The sequence below is a fragment of the Heterodontus francisci genome, chromosome 30 (assembly GCF_036365525.1).
Source record: "Heterodontus francisci isolate sHetFra1 chromosome 30, sHetFra1.hap1, whole genome shotgun sequence".
In the NCBI taxonomy this organism is placed as follows: Eukaryota; Metazoa; Chordata; class Chondrichthyes; order Heterodontiformes; family Heterodontidae; genus Heterodontus; species Heterodontus francisci.
In genome coordinates, this window is record NC_090400.1 from 64,695,522 (window position 1) to 64,712,520 (window position 16,999).

At 45.9% G+C, this 16,999-nt stretch overlaps 1 protein-coding gene across 17 annotated transcripts in view; it reads left to right on the plus strand.

The window, feature by feature from the left end:
• Window positions 1-16,999, plus strand: part of ncor1 (nuclear receptor corepressor 1) — a 489,622-nt gene that overhangs the window by 364,613 nt on the left and 108,010 nt on the right. For all 17 annotated transcript variants that reach the window (XM_068010846.1, XM_068010851.1, XM_068010848.1 and 14 more), the window contains 7 exons: window positions 6,664-6,804; window positions 7,376-7,456; window positions 7,904-8,145; window positions 13,038-13,389; window positions 13,611-13,826; window positions 16,424-16,621; window positions 16,698-16,838. In XM_068010846.1, coding sequence (XP_067866947.1) covers window positions 6,664-6,804; window positions 7,376-7,456; window positions 7,904-8,145; window positions 13,038-13,389; window positions 13,611-13,826; window positions 16,424-16,621; window positions 16,698-16,838 — 1,371 coding nt within the window. The remainder of the gene's footprint in view (window positions 1-6,663; window positions 6,805-7,375; window positions 7,457-7,903; window positions 8,146-13,037; window positions 13,390-13,610; window positions 13,827-16,423; window positions 16,622-16,697; window positions 16,839-16,999) is intronic.

Genomic DNA, 16,999 nt, shown 5'->3' on the forward strand with positions numbered 1-16,999 from the left:
TCCAGGCACTCACCACCCTCTGTGTAAAAAAACTTGCCTCGCACATCCCCTCTAAACTTTGCCCCTCGCACCTTAAACCTATGTCCCCTAGTAACTGACACTTCCACCCTGGGAAAAAGCTTCTGACTATCCACTCTGTCCATGCCACTCATAACTTTGTAAACTTCTATCATGTCCCTCCACCTCCGTCGTTCCAGTGAAAACAATCCGAGTTTTTCCAACCTCTCCTCATAGCTAACGCCCTCCAGACCAGGCAACATCCTGATAAACCTCCTCTATACCCTCTCCAAAGCCTCCACATCCTTCTAGTAGTGTGGCGACCAGAATTGCACGCAATATTCTAAGTGTGGCCGAACTAAGGTTCTGTACAGCTGCAACATGACTTGCCAATTTTTATACTCTATGCCCCGACCGATGAAGGCAAGCATGCCGTATGCCTTCTTGACTACCTTATCCACTTGCGTTGCCACTTTCAGTGACCTGTGGACCTGTACGCCCAGATCTCTCTGCCTGGCAATACTCCTAAGGGTTCTGCCATTTACTGTATACCTGCCACCTGCATTAGACCTTCCAAAATGCATTACCTCACATTTGTCCGGATTAAACTCCATCTGCCATTTCTCCGCCCAAGTCTCCAACCGATCTGTATCCTCTGACAATCCTCATCATTATCCGCAACTCCACCAACCTTTCTGTCGTCCGCAAACTTACTAATCAGACCAGCTACATTTTCCTCCAAATCATTTATATATACTACAGACAGCAAAGGTCCCAGCACTGATCCCTGCAGAACACCACTAGTCACATCCCTCCATTCAGAAAAACACCCATCCACTGTTACCCTCTGTCTTCTGTGACTGAGCCAGTTCTGTATCCATCTTGCCAGCTCACCTCTGATCCCGTGTGACTTCACCTTTTGCACCACTCTGCCATGCGGGACCTTGTCAAAGGCTTTACTAAAGTCCATATAGACAACATCCACCGCCCTTCCCTCATCAATCATCTTCGTCACTTCCTCAAAAAACTCAATCAAATTAGTAAGACACGACCTCCCCTTCACAAAACCATGCTGTCTCTCGCTAATAAGTTGGTTTGTTTCCAAATGGGAGTAAATCCTGTCCCGAAGAATCCTCTCTAATAGTTTCCCTACCACTGACGTAAGGCTCACCGGCCTATAATTTCCTGGATTATCCTTACCACCCTTCTTAAACAAAGGAACAACATTGGCTATTCTCCAGTCCTCTGGGACCTCACCTGTAGCCAATGAGGATGCAAAGATTTCTGTCAAGGCCCCAGCAATTTCCTCCCTTGCCTCCCTCAGTATTCTAGGGTAGATCACATCAGGCCCTGGGGACTTATCTACCTTAATGCTTTGCAAGACACCCAACACCACCTCCTTTTTGACAATGAGATGACTGAGACCATCTGCACTCCCTTCCCTAGGCTCATCATCCACCAAGTCCTTCTCCTTGGTGAATACTGATGCAAAGTACTCATTTAGCACCTCACCCATTTCCTCTGGCTCCACGCATAGATTCCCATCTCTGTCCTTGAGTGGGCCAACCCTTTCCCTTGTTACCCTCTTGGTCTTTATATATGTATAAAAAGCCTTGGGATTTTCCTTAATCCTGTTTGCCAATGACTTTTCATGACCCCTTTTAGCCCTCCTAACTCCTTGCTTAAGTTCCTTCCTACTGTCTTTATATTCCTCAAGTGCTTCATCTGTTCCTAGCCTTCCAGCCCTTACAAATGCTTCCTTTATCTTTTTGACTAGGCTCACAATATCCCATGTTATCCAAGCTTCCCGAAACTTGCCAAACTTGTCTTTCTTCCTCACAGGAACATGCTGGTCCTGGATTCTAATCAGCTGACGTTTGAAAGACTCCCACATGTCAGATGTTGATTTACCCTCAAACAGCCGCCCCCAATCTAAGTTCTTCAGTTCCTGCCTAATATTGTTATAATTAGCCTTCCCCCAATTTAGCACCTTCACCCGAGGACTACTCTTATCCTTATCCACAAGTACCTTAAAACTTATGGAATTATGGTCACTGCTCCCGAAATGCTCCCCCACTGAAACTTCGACCACCTGGCCGGGCTCATTCCACAATACCAGGTCCAGAATGGCCCCATCCCTAGTTGGACTATCTACATACTGGTTCAAGAAGCCCTCCTGGATGCTCGTCACAAATTCTGCTCCATCCAAGCCCCTAGCACTAAGTGAGTTCCAATCAATATTAGGGAAGTTAAAGTCACCCACCAGTACAACCCTGTTACCTTTACATCTTTCCAAAATCTGTCTACATATCTGCTCCCCTACCTCCCGCTGGCTGTTGGGAGGCCTGTAGTAAACCCCCAACATCGTGACTGCACGCTTCCTATTCCTGAGCTCCACCCATATTGCCTCGCTGCATGCCTCTGAGGTGTCCTCCCGCAGTACAGCTGTGATATTCTCCTTAACCAGTAATGCAACTCCCCCACCCCTTTTACATCCCCCTCTATCCCGCCTGAAGCTTCTAAAGCCTGGAACATTTAGCTGCCAATCCTGCCCTTCCCTCAACCAAGTCTCTGTAATAGCAACAACATCATATTTCCAAGTACTAATCCAAGCTCGAAGTTCATCTGCCTTACCTGTTATACTTCTCGCATTGAAACAAATGCACATCAGACCACCAGTCCCGCTGTGCTCAGCAACATCTCCCTGCCTGCTCTTCCTCTTAGTCCTACTGGCCTTAGTTACTATGTCCTCCTCATTTACTTCACTAGCTGTCCTACTTAGGGTAGATAAGTCATCTGGTCCAGAGTACTTGCATCCCAGGTTGCTAAAGGAAGTGAGGGTGGAGATAATGGAGATTGCCATAATCTTCCAATCTTCCCTGGATATGGGGGAGGTGCCAGAGGATTGGAGAGTGGCAAATATGACACCCTTATTCAAGAAAGGGTGTAAGGACAGTCCTAGCAACTACAGGTCAGTTAGTTTAACATCAGTGGTGGGTAAGGTTATAAAAACAATCAGAGAAAAAAAATCAACCAACACTTGAAGAGGTTCGAGTTAATTGTGGATAGCCAGCATGGATTTGTGAAAGGCTGATCATGCTTGACAAATCTAATTCAATTTTTTGATGAAGTGGCAGAAAAGATTGATGAAGAGAATGTGGTGAATGTTGTTTATATGGATTTTAAGAAAGCATTAAGATACCACATGAAAGGCTGGTTAACAAAATTGAGGCTCGTGGAATAAGAGGGTCAGTGTCCTTTCTCTTTCTTTTTCTTTTGGGCCTCCTTATCTCGAGAGACAATGGATACGCGCCTGGAGGTGGTCAGTGGTTTGTGAAGCAGCGCCTGGAGTGGCTATAAAGGCCAATTCTGGAGTGACAGGCTCTTCCACAGGTGCTGCAGAGAAATTTGTTTGTTGGGGCTGTTGCACAGTTGGCTCTCCCCTTGCGCCTCTGTCTTTTTTCCTGCCAACTACTAAGTCTCTTCGACTCGCCACAATTTAGCCCTGTCTTTATGGCTGCCCGCCAGCTCTGGCGAATGCTGGCAACTGACTCCCACGACTTGTGATCAATGTCACACGATTTCATGTCGCGTTTGCAGACGTCTTTATAACGGAGACATGGACGGCCGGTGGGTCTGATACCAGTGGCGAGCTCGCTGTACAATGTGTCTTTGGGGATCCTGCCATCTTCCATGCGGCTCACATGGCCAAGCCATCTCAAGCGCCGCTGACTCAGTAGTGTGTATAAGCTGGGGATGTTGGCCGCTTCAAGGACTTCTGTGTTGGAGATATAGTCCTGCCACCTGATGCCAAGTATTCTCCGAAGGCAGCGAAGATGGAATGAATTGAGACGTCGCTCTTGGCTGGCATACGTTGTCCAGGCCTCGCTGCCGTAGAGCAAGGTACTGAGGACACAGGCCTGATACACTCGGACTTTTGTGTTCCGTGTCAGTGCGCCATTTTCCCACACTCTCTTGGCCAGTCTGAACATAGCAGTGGAAGCCTTACCCATGCGCTTGTTGATTTCTGCATCTAGAGACAGGTTACTGGTGATAGTTGAGCCTAGGTAGGTGAACTCTTGAACCACTTCCAGAGCGTGGTCGCCAATATTGATGGATGGAGCATTTCTGACATCCTGCCCCATGATGTTCGTTTTCTTGAGGCTGATGGTTAGGCCAAATTCATTGCAGGCAGACGCAAACCTGTCGATGAGACTCTGCAGGCATTCTTCAGTGTGAGATGTTAAAGCAGCATCGTCAGCAAAGAGACGCGCTCGGCCAGCTTCTGGAGCCTGTTTAGAGTGACTCGAGCAAAGACTTTCCCCACTATGCTGAGCAGGGAGATTCCACGGTAGTTGTTGCAGTCACCGCGGTCACCTTTGTTTTTATAGAGGGTGATGATATTGGCATCGCGCATGTCCTGTGGTACTGCTCCCTCGTCCCAGCACAGGCATAGCAGTTCATGTAATGCTGAGAGTATAGCAGGCTTGGCACTCTTGATTATTTCAGGGGTAATGCTGTCCTTCCCAGGGGCTTTTCTGCTGGCTAGAGAATCAATGAGGAATTAAAGAGAGTGGTTAGTAGCATTTGGAATCTTGGGATTCATAAATAGAGGCATGGAGTGCAAAAGCAGGGAAGTTAAGCTGAACCTTTATAAAGCTCTTGTTAGGTCCCAACTGGAGTATTGTGTCCAGTTCTGGTCACCACACTTTAGGAAGGATGTGAGGGTCCTTGAGAGGGTGCAAAGGAGATTTACCAGAATGGTTCCAGGGATGGAAAATTTTAGTTATGGGGTTAGGTTGGAAAAGCTGGGTTTGTTCTCCTTGGAACAAAGGAGATTGAGGGGAGATTTTAACAGGTGTATAAGATTATGACAGGTTTAGATAAGTTAGACAAGGAAAATCTGTTCCTGTTAACAAATTGTACGAGGACACGGGAACACAGATTGTAAGTTTTGGGCAAAAGATGCAATAGGAGCATGAGGTTTCACTTCTTTTCTGCAGCGGATGGTAATGACCTGGAACTTGACCACATGGGTGGTGGAAACAGAAACAATTACTGACTTCAAGAGGAAGTTGGATGGCCACCTGAGAGAAATAGACTTGCAGGGCTACGAGGATCAGGCCGGGCAGTGGGACTGACAACGTAGTTCCGTGGAGAGCCGGCATGGACTCAGTGGGCCTAATAGCCTCTCTCTGTGCCATATATGACTCTGACGTACTCACCCCATAACCTACTCACCACTAACCTCCTCATCTGTGCTCAGGACCATTCAGCTCCAGACCTCTTTCCAGCCTTGGACAAAAGAGCTGTATTCTAGAGCTGAGGAGAGAGTGACTGCACTTGACATCAAGGTAGCATTTGACAAAGTGTGACATCAAGGAGCCCTAGCAAAATTGAAGTCAATGGGAATCGGGGGTGGGGGGGGGGGAAAGCTGTCCACTGGCTGGAGTCATACCTAGCACAAAGGAAGATGTATGTGATTGTTGGAGGCCAATCATCTCAGCTCCATCATACTGCTGCAGGAGTTACTCAGGATAGTATCCTAGGCCCAGTCATCTTCAGCTGCTTCATCAGTGACCTTTCCTCCATCATAAGGTCAGCAATGGGGATGTTGGCTGATGTACAGTATTCAGTTCCTCAACACCTCAGATAATGATGAAGTCCATGCTCGCATGCAGTGCAACCTGGACAACATTCAGATTTGGGTTCATAAGTGGCAAGTAACATTTGCACCACACAAGTTCTAGTTAAGAGGGTTTAACCACTTCCCCTTGACGTTAAACGGGATTACTCCCCCTCAGCAACAACATCCTGAGGGTCACAATTGACTAGAAACTCAACTGGACCAGCCACATAAATGCTGCAACTATAAGAGCAGATCAGATGTTGGGAATTCTGCGGCAAGTACTTCACCACCTAACTGCCCAAAGCCTTTCCACCATCGACAAGGCATAAGTCAGGAGTGTTATGTAATACTCTCGACTTGCCTGGATGGGGGGAGCTCCAATAACAATCAAGAAGCTCGACATCATACAGGATAAAACAGCCTGTTTGATTGGCACCCCATCCACCATCTTAAACATTCGCTCCCTCCATTGCTGATGCAAAGTGGCAGCAGTGTGTACCATATCCAAGATGCACTGCCGCAACTCACCAAGGCTCTTTCAACAGCACCTTCCAAACCCATAACTTCTACCACCTAGAAGGACAGGACAGCAGACATATGGGAATACCACCACACCTGCAAGCTCCCCTTCAAGTCACATACCATTCTGACGTGGAAATATGTCGCCGTTCCTTCATCGTCACTGGGTCAAAAATTTGGAACTCCGTCTCTAACGGCACTGTGGGTGTACCTACACCACACTGCGACGGTTCAAGAAGGCAGCTCGCTACCACCTTCTCTAGGGCAATTAGGGATGGGCAATAAATGCTGGCCTTGCCAGCGACATCCTCGCACAAACAAGTAAAAAAAAACTGATTAATCCATCTATTTGCCGTCAATGGGATCTTACTGTGTATAAAATGGCTGACATTTTCATCCATAAGCCATGAGTACATCAGACTAATTCAGTCTATGTGGAACAGTTTCTGAGATGTGATAAGGTGTTGTCCTGCGAGTCTTTATCTTAGTTCACCTGCCCTTGTTCTTCATTCCACTAGCTATAAAAAACATACGAGAGGGGACCAGGAGTCCAAGAACAGGACATGAGGTCCACGGCATCAAGCGAACCTATGACCTAATGGAAAGTGGATTAAGTCGAGTCCCAGTGCGCGAGTCCTCAGTTTCTGCACCTTTTGAAGGTAACGACTATGGGGGATGTGCCACTGTCTGGTATTTCAGCTCGAGTTTCCTTTCTATTAATTTGGGGATCTTGAAGCTGGAGCTATGGTGTCAGTCTGCAAAAAGTAGTATCAAAGGGCTGAGGAGAAAGAGTTCACTGTGGCTCCAATGTGCCTCCACAGAATAACCATGTTAATGTGCTGACTTTTCGGAACTTTCTCAAGCTCTCATGAGAAATTGTATTTACAATCATGCATGCGAGGTTTTAATTGTCCGATCATAGGTTTGATCCATTTGAAAAAGAATGTTATGAAAGCCGTTCCTGTTCAGTCAGTTACATCAACTTCTATCCATTGGGGAGGGTTGAGGTATTTGCTGAACAGAGGTGCAATCCCTGGCTTTGCAGGTCAACCTTACACATGTAATGGTGCAACTTTCAGTACGATTAGACTGTAGCTCTCCTTAGCCTTTTATTCCATGTTTCTACCGTAGCCATTTAGAAATTGGTTGTCCCTTCTATAAATAGAAATATCAACAATAATTTAATAGCAGAAAATGAGACATTGAAAATAAACTCTTTCCTGAATACAGGTCTCATCAGTCGTGCAAGGGAGAGCCCACATTTATCAGACTGTAAAGACAGGGCGGTTCCATCAGGATCAATAATGCAAGGTACGTTTGTTCCTCAGTCCTGTCAGGCAAATGATTTCAACCAGATCAGAGCACCTCTGAATACCTGAATGGGATTTGGGTAGGGGAATATGGGAGTTGAACTGCCCTGTACTTTCTGAAACTGTATATCTTGGGGTTTGATTGGACCAGAAACACAAACTAGAGGTGGCAAGATCCTGTTTAAAATACCTTTTTGTTGTATGTCCAATTATTGGGGGATTTGAGTATAAAGTAGGAAACCTCCTTTTATGCACTAAACACATTATCTTGTTCATTGCAATTATTCTTACAGCTTCCAGTGTACTCCTTACTACTGTCTAAAATACTGACAACTTTTCATCCTACCAAAGTAATTCAAGCTTTGTCTACCCATCACAATCCTTCCATTCGATACCTCATCACTTAATAATTCATGGAATTTAAGCGTTTACTTGTTTGTGACGTTAGGTACACCAAGAGCCTCCAATGAGACATTTGAAGAAGGTATGAAGTACGGTAAACAGATCAAGCGGGAGAGTCCACCACTGCGAACCTTCGAGGGGTCCATCACTAAAGGCAAACCTTACGAGGGAGTCACCACCATAAAAGAGATGGGTCGATCAATCCACGAGATTCCAAGGCAAGAAAGTCGCAAAACCCCAGAAATCGTACAGAGCAGCCGATCGATCGTGGAAGGATCTATATCTCAGGTACTTTTTCCTATAATTTAGGGGAGACAGCGGCGTAGTGTTAATGTCACTGGACTCGTAATCCAGAGGCCCAGATTAATTCCCTGGAGACACTGGTTCAAATCCCACCGCAGCAGCTAGTGGAATTTAAATTCAACTAATTAATAAAAAATCTGGAATTGAAAGCTAGTCTCAGTAGTGGTACCATGAAACTATCATCGATCGTTGTAAAAACTCATCTGGTTCACCAATTGCATTTAGGGAAGAAAATCTGCCATCCTTACCTGGTCTGGTCTACATGTGACTCCAGGTCCACAGCAAATGTGGTTGACTCTTAACTGTTCTCTGAAATGGCCTAGCAAGACACTCAGTTGTCAAGGACAATTAGGGATTGGCAACAAATGCTGGCTTTGCCAGCGATACCCACATCCCATGAAAGAATATTTTTTTAAAAATTTGCAACCTATCAAAGCATTCTTCCTATATTTGTTATATGTTTTAATAACATAGATGAATTAACATTAAAAGTATTGAATAATCATGATCTGCACTAGATGTAATCTGTAATCTCCATTTGCTGATACCAGCCCTTGGATAGTTTAGTTAAGCTGTCAGCTGTGACTCAGTGTGTTCCACTGAGTCTGAAGGGTGTGGTTTCAAGTCCCACTCCAGAATGTCAGCCCATAATCCAGGCTGACACTCCCAGAGCAGTAGTGAGGGAGCCCTGCACTGTCGCAGGGGCAGCAGTGAGGGAGCCCTGCACTGTCGCAGGGGCAGCAGTGAGGGAGCCCTGCACTGTCGCAGGGGCAGCAGTGAGGGAGCCCTGCACAACTAGATGTAAACGGGTATGATATAGTCAGGATTATGGAGACATGGCTGCAAGGTGACCAGGGATGGGAAATGAACATCCAGGGATATTCAGTATTTAGGAAGAACAGACAAAAAGCAAAAGGCGGTGGAGTTGCATAAAGAGGAAATTAACGCAATAGTGAGGAAAGATATTAGCTCTGACGATGTGGAATCTGTATGGGTAGAGCTGAGAAACACTAAGGGGCAAAAAACGTTAGTAGGGGTTTTATATAGACCCCCAAACTGTAGTGGTGATGTTGGGAATGGCATTAAACAGGAAATTAGAGATGCATGCGATAAAGGAACATCTGTAATTATGGGTGATTTTAATCTGCATGTAGATTGGGCATATTAAATTAGTCACAATACTGCAGAGGAGGAATTCTTGGAGTGTATAAGGGATGGTCTTCTGGACCAATATGTTGAGGAACCAACTAGAGAACAGGCCATCCTGGACTGGGTATTGTGTAATGGGAGAGGAATAATTGACAATCTAGTTGTGTGAGATCCCTTGGGGACGAGCAGCCATAATATGATAGAATTCTTCAAGATGGAGTGTGACGTAGTTGATTCTGAGACTAGGGTCCTGAATCTTATTAAAGGAAACTACGAAGGTATGAGGCGTGAAGACAAATGTAGGTCCCTTACAGTCAGAAACAGGGGAATTTATTATGGGGAATAAAGAAAGGGCTGACTAACTAAATGCATACTTTGGTTCTGTCTTCACAAAGGAGGACACAAATATCATACCAGAAATGTTGGGGAACACAGGGCTTAGTGAGAGAGTAGAACTGAAAGAAATCAGTATTCGTAGAGAAATGGTGTTGGGGAAATTGATGGGATTGAAGGCCGATAAATCCCCAGGGCCTGATGGTCTGCATCCCAGAGTACTTAAGGAAGTGGCCCTAGAAGTAGTGGATGCATTGGTGGTCATCTTCCAAGATTCTATAGACTCTGGAACAGTTCCTTCAAATTGGAGGGTAGCTAATGTAACCCCACTATTTAAAAAGGGAGGTAGAGAGAAAGCAGGAAATTATAGACCAGTCAGCCTGACGTCGGTAGTGAGGAAAATTCTAGAGTCCATTATCAAAGATTTTATAACAGAGCACTTGGACAACAGTGGTTGAATCGGGCAGAGACAGCATGTATTTACAAAAGGGAAATCATGTTTGACAAATCTTCTAGAATTCTTTGAGGATGTAACTAGTTGAGTTGAGGGGGAGCCAGTGGATGTGGTTTATTTGGACTTTCAGAAGGCTTTCGGCAAAGTCCCACATAGATTAGCATGTAAAATTAAAGCGCATGGGATTGGGGGTAGTATATTGCAATGGATAGAAAATTGGTTGGCAGACAGGAAACAAAGAATCGGGATAAATGGGTCTTTTTCTGAATGGACTAGTGGGGTACCATCGGTGCTAGGACCCCAGCTATTCACAATATACATTAATGGTTTAGATGAGGGAATTACATGTAATATCTCCAAATTTTCAGATGACCTAAAACTGAGTGGGAGGGTGAATTGTGAGGAGGATGCAGAAAGGCTTCAGGGTGATTTGGACAAGTTAAGTGAGTGGGCTAATGCATGGCAGATACAGTATAATGTGGATAAATGTGAGGTTATCCACTTTGGTAGCAAAAACAGGAAGGCAGATTATTATCTGAACGGCTATAAACTGAGAGAGGGGAATATGCAGCGACACCTGGGTGTTCTCGTACACCAGTCGCTGAAGGTAAGCATGCAGGTGCAACAGGCGGTAAAAAAGGCAAATGGTAGTTGGCCTTCATAGCAAGAGGATTAGAGTACAGGAGCAGGGATGTCTTGCTGCAATTATACAGGGCCTTGGTGAGGACACACCTGGAATATTGTGTGCAGTTTTGGTCTCCTTATCTGAGGAAGGATGCTCTTGCTATAGAGGGAGTGCAGCGAAGGTTTACCAGACTGATTACTGGGATAGTAGGACTGACGTATGAGGAGAGATTGAGTCGGTTAAGATTATATTTGCTGGAGTTCAGAAGAGTGAGGGGGGATCTCATAGAAGTGTATAAAATTCTAACAGGACTTGACAGGGTAGATGCAGGAAGGATGTTCCCGATGGTGGGGGAGTCCAGAACCAGGGGTCATAGTCTAAGGATACGGGGTAAACCTTTCAGGACTGAGATGAGGAGAAATTTCTTCACCCAGAGAGTGGTGACCCTGTGGAATTCGCTACCACAGAAAGCAGTTGAAGCCAAAACATTGTATGTTTTCAAGAAGGAGTTAGATATAGCTCTTGGGTCTAAAGGGATCAAAGGGTATGGGGCGAAAGCGGGAACAGGTTACTGAGTTGGATGATCAGCCATGATCATAATGAATGGTGGAGCAGGGTCGAGGGGCCGAATGGCCTAGTCCTGCTCCTATTTTCTATGTTTCTATGTACTGTCACAGGGACATTACTGAGGGAGTGCCACTCTATCTGAGGGACAGCATTGAGGGGGTGCTGCGCTGTCTGAGGGGCAGCACTGAGGGAGTGTTTCTCTGTCTGAGGGGCAATACTGAGGGAGCGCTGCATTGTGTGAGGTGCCATCTTCCATGCCCTCTCAACAGCATTATTCAAAGAAGAGCAGGAGAGCTCTCCCTGGTGCCCTGGTCAGTATCTATCCCTCAACCAACATCATCAAAAACAGATTTAATTGGCATTCTTTTTATTGCTGTGTGTGGGTCCTGATTTTCAAATAGACAATGAAGCTTTTTGGGGCATTTTGAGGATGTGAAAGGTGCTATAAAGTTATTTCTTAATGAAGGATGATATTGCTGGGGCAAATTGGCCAAAGCCATTGGGTGGTTTAGTTTCATTCTCGTTTCCTTGAGTTGCTTCAAGCATCGGTTAAGATACCAATACCAATATACCGTTAAATCTTTGAAAATTCTTTTGTGTTTGTTACTTCTAAGTGACACGCACTGCAACAGGGTGAAATGGAGTGCAGGGCACTGGGCATCACACAGTCTTGACAAGGGAGACTAATTATTGGGATATCAAAGAGAAATAATTAGGATAAAAACAAATAAGTTCAAAGACAAGAAGTTGAAATGAGTGGTTTTGCTGGGTCTCTGGCAAATGTCCCAGGAACAGACAAGCGGCTGATGGGTATTGCATCCAACAGAATGGCAAACCAGGCACTTCTATTTACCCACGTTACTTATTATCAGGCTGTTGCTCACAGTGCATTGAGCTACAAGTGGTATGTACAAGGTGGCATCATACTACCTGTGTTTGTTGTAGACGAATGGATAGAGATTGATTGCTATGATTTATTCAACAACTCTATTCTAAAAGTTTACCCACCACTGGTGTTAAACTAACTGGCCTGTAGTTGACTCTGTAATCTGAACCCAGATTCTAGATATTCTCTGGTGAGCAAATGTCCTAGTTAGAGAGTAAGGAAGGACCTCAAGCCAGGACCTATTGTAACATAATTACAGAGGGTGGAATTTGCCTCACTAAATGTCACAACTTCTGTTAAAGAAGAGAATTCTTCCTTTTTCTAGTCTTTTAACTGTTCAGTTTGTAAATTTAAATTAAATTTTTAAGACTTTGAAAGCATGATTAATTTAGAATCATCAATTTTGTAAACTGATGGCAGTCAGTCTTCTCCAGAAGATAAGAGTGAGAGTAAAGTATGGGCGGCGCAGTGGTTAGCACCGCATCCTCACAGCTCCAGCGACCCGGGTTCAATTCTGGGTACTGCCTGTGTGGAGTTTGCAAGTTCTCCCTGTGTCTGCGTGGGTTTTCTCCGGGTGCTCCGGTTTCCTCCCACAAGCCAAAAGACTTGCAGGTTGGTAGGTAAATTGGCCATTATAAATTGCCACTAGTATAGGTAGGTGGTAGGGAAATGTAGGGACAGGTGGGGATGTGGTAGGAATATGGGATTAGTGTAGGATTAGTATAAATGGATGGTTGATGGTCGGCACAGACTCGGTGGGCCGAAGGGCCTGTTTCAGTGCTGTATCTCTAAACATAAACATAAACAAAGTGTCTAGCTTAAAGGATCTTGTGCCTGAGGTGATTGAATCTGTGTTGTTGCAGGGAACTCCAGTGAAGCACGAGAGTCAGTCTACCATTAAACATGATGTCAAGTCTTTGATCACAGCACCCAGCAAACACCCGCACCCTATGCACCAGCTGGAGATGATCTCGGAGGGCGTGAAGGTCGTGGAAAGGAAGTATGAAGACATGAAGCCCACTGACCAGTTACGAGGCCGCCACAGCGCAGTTGTCAGTTCTGGAACCTCAGTTCTCAGGTCAACGATGCACGAAGCTTCAAAATCTCAGCTCAGCCCAGGCCTCTATGAAGATCCCAATGCAAGGAGGACCTCATTGGGATATCCCAGCTTCATTCCCAGGGGCTCACCAATAGTCAGTAGTAGACCACAAGAAGGTAAACTCACGCAGCTTTCACTGGTCAATCCATTTGGGAGTGGAAACAATAAGAAGGATGTTCTGTCTGATTATTTTTGAAGCCAACTGTTGTACTGGCAAGTGATGTGAGATTCATTTATATTCATCTGGAGGATAAATTAACTAAGTGTAACAGGTGCAGTAGCATTTAACCACTGATCTTTACTGATGCATGTGAACCCTTATGTCCTCTGATCGCAGGTATTATGACTTCAGGGAAGTCCACTGGCCACGAAAGGAAGACCACGCTGGTCCCAACACAGAGAGAGAACATGTCTGTTAAGTCCCCAGTCGTGGACCCATCTGCAACTCTCAATCCTTACGACTCTCTCCATGGGCGTGGGAACCCTGAATATAGAAGCCACGTTCCTCACCCCTTCGAGCAGACAATGGCTTTCCACCGAGCATTAGACCCAGGTAAGGGCATTTGAAGATGGGAGCTGCAAAATACTGGAGGACATTCCATCTTTGAGCCATATTTTCCCCATGGGTATTTTTATTGAAGGTCACCTCAGATGGATAATCTTTCTTTGGCCTCCTTATCTCGAGAGACAATGGGTAAGCGCCTGGAGGTGGTCAGTGGTGTGTGGAGCAGCGCCTGGAGTGGCGATAAAGGCCAATTGTAGAGTGACAGGCTCTTCCACAGGTGCTGCAGAAAAATTTGTTGGTCGGGGCTGTTACACAGTTGGTTCTCCCCTTGCGCTTCTGTCTTTTTTCCTGCCAACTGCTAAGTCTCTTCGACTCGCCACACTTTAGCCCCGCCTTTATGGCTGCCCGCCAGTTCTGGTGATCGCTGGCAACTGACTCCCACGACTTGTGATCAATGTCACAGGACTTCATGTCGCGTTTGCAGACGTCTTTAAAGCGGAGACATGGATGGCCGGTGGGTCTGATACCAGTGGCGAGCTCGCTGTACAATGTGTCTTTGGGGATCCTGCCATCTTCCATGCGGCTCACATGGCCAAGCCATCTCCAGTGCCGCTGGCTCAGTAGTGTGTATAAGCTGGGGATGTTGGCCGCCTCGAGGACTTCTGTGTTGGAGATACGGTCCTGCCACCTGATGCCAAGTATTCTCCGGAGGCAGCAAAGATGGAATGAATTGAGACGTTGCTCTTGGCTGACATACGTTGTCCAGGCCTCGCTGCCATAGAACAAGCTACTGAGGACACAGGCTTGATACACTCGGACTTTTGTGTTCCGTGTCAGTGCGCCATTTTCCCACACTCTCTTGGCCAGTCTGGACAAAGCAGAGGAAGCCTTTCCCATGCGCTTGTTGATTTCTGCATCTAGAGACAGGTTATTGGTGATAGTTGAGCCTCGGTTGGTGAACTCTTGAACCACTTCCAGAGCGTGGTCACCGATATTGATGGATGGAGCATTTCTGACGTCCTGTCCCATGATGTTCGTTTTCTTGAGGCTAATGGTTAGGCCAAATTCATTGCAGGCAGCCGCAAACCTGTCGATGAGACTCTGCAGGCACTCTTCAGTGTGAGATGTTAAAGCAGCATCGTCAGCAAAGAGGAGTTCCCTGATGAGGACTTTCCGTACTTTGGTCTTCGCTCTTAGACGGGCAAGGTTGAACAACCTGCCACCTGATCTTGTGTGGAGGAAAATTCCTTCTTCTGAAGACTTGAACACATGTGAGAGCAGCAGGGAGAAGAAAATCCCAAACAGTGTGGGTGCGAGAACACAGCCGTTTTTCACCACTCAGGATAGGAAAGGGGTCTGATGAGGTGCCGCTATGCTGAATTGTGCCTTTCATATTGTCATGGAATGAGGTGATACTTAGTAGCTTTGGTGGACATCCAATCTTTTCTCCTAGTCTGAAGAGACCACGTCTGCTGACGAGGTCAAAGGCTTTGGTGAGATCAATGAAAGCAATGTAGAGGGGCATCTGTTGTTCGCGGCATTTCTCCTGTATCTGACGAAGGGAGAACAGCATGTCAATGGTCGGTCTCTGCACGAAAGCCACACTGTGCCTCAGGGTAGATGCGCTCAGCCAGCTTCTGGAGCCTGTTCAGAGCGACTTGAGCAAAGACTTTCCCCACTATGCTGAGCAGGGAGATTCCACGGTAGTTGTTGCAGTCACCGCGGTCCCCTTTGTTTTTATAGAGGGTGATGATATTGGCATCGCGCATGTCCTGAGGTACTGCTCCCTTGTCCCAGCACAGGCAAAGCAGTTCATGTAGTGCTGAGAGTATAGCAGGCTTGGCACTCTTGATTATTTCAGGGGTAATGCTGCCCTTCCCAGGGGCTTTTCCGCTGGCTAGAAAATCAATGGCATCACCGAGTTCCGATTTTGTTGGCTGTACGTCCAGCTCATCCATGACTGGTAGAGACTGGGCTGCATTGAGGGCAGTCTCAGTGACAACATTCTCCCTGGAGTACAGTTCTAGGTAGTGCTCAACCTAGCGGTCCATTTGCTTGCGTTGGTCAGTGATTATGTCCCCTGATTTAGATTTGAAGGGGGCGATCTTCTTAATGGTTGGCCCAAAAGCGCTCTTAATGGCCTGCAGTTTTTAGGATTATCCTCACTTTTATGGTATGTTTCTTTACATTCCTAAAAACACAGCACCATACTGAGAGATGCCATAATAGCATTGCCTCTAAATGACATTTATACCTCAAACCCGGGCGAGATCGGGGTTTCAATCAAAAGTGGACATCCCTTCCCTGGTTCTTCAGAAGTTTTCAATTACAATCGCTTGTTTTCTGCATTATAGATCATGTGATGCTGCTGTTCTAGTTAGCCTATCTGTTAATATGTGCTTCTCTCAGCCCTGTCCTTGCAGGTCTGAGTGTTGAGGACACATTAGTTAGTGGTTATTTGACTGCATTGTACAGGACAGTATATTTCTGATAGCTGTCCTACCCCAGTCCAGGCTTTATACGACAGGATAAAGAGAACCAAAATGATGTAAATTACATTGTGTGTTGGTCAGTGAACACAGACTGCAATTGTGCAAGCAGCTGTGGTGTCTTTGTTCTGACGTTCTCATTGCTTTTCCTTTCAGCTTACCTGTTTCCCCGACAGCTTTCTCCTAATCCCAGTTATTCAAGTCACTATCAGCTGTACGCAATGGAGAATACACGACAGACCATCCTCAATGACTATATCACTTCCCAACAGATGCAAGTTATCACCAAGCCAGACGCCAGGGGAATGTCACCACGAGAAACTTTAGGCGTTCCCTATGCTGCCGGATCCAGAGGTGAGATCCGATTTGTTTGTTCTTTAAATGAGGCTTTGTTTTGAATGCTGGACTAATGCAAGTGCCTGAATTACAGCAATCATTGAATTGGGACCAGTGTCGCACACTATACTAGTGCCAGGTGGGAGCAGCACTCCTCCTATGGACAGAATAACCTACATCCCTGGGAACCAGGCCCCTTACCCGGGCAGGTACAATCACTCCCCTATATCACCAGGTAAGAATATCATCTGGCACTTTACTAGCAGAACTTTTTAACCGATTCTGACTGAATTTAATGTAAATTAAAACAGTAATGACAGTAGCTAGCTCAATTTGGCCTAGTACATACCAATCAATAAGTACAGCTGTGTGATGCAATGAATCAATAGTAAGCTC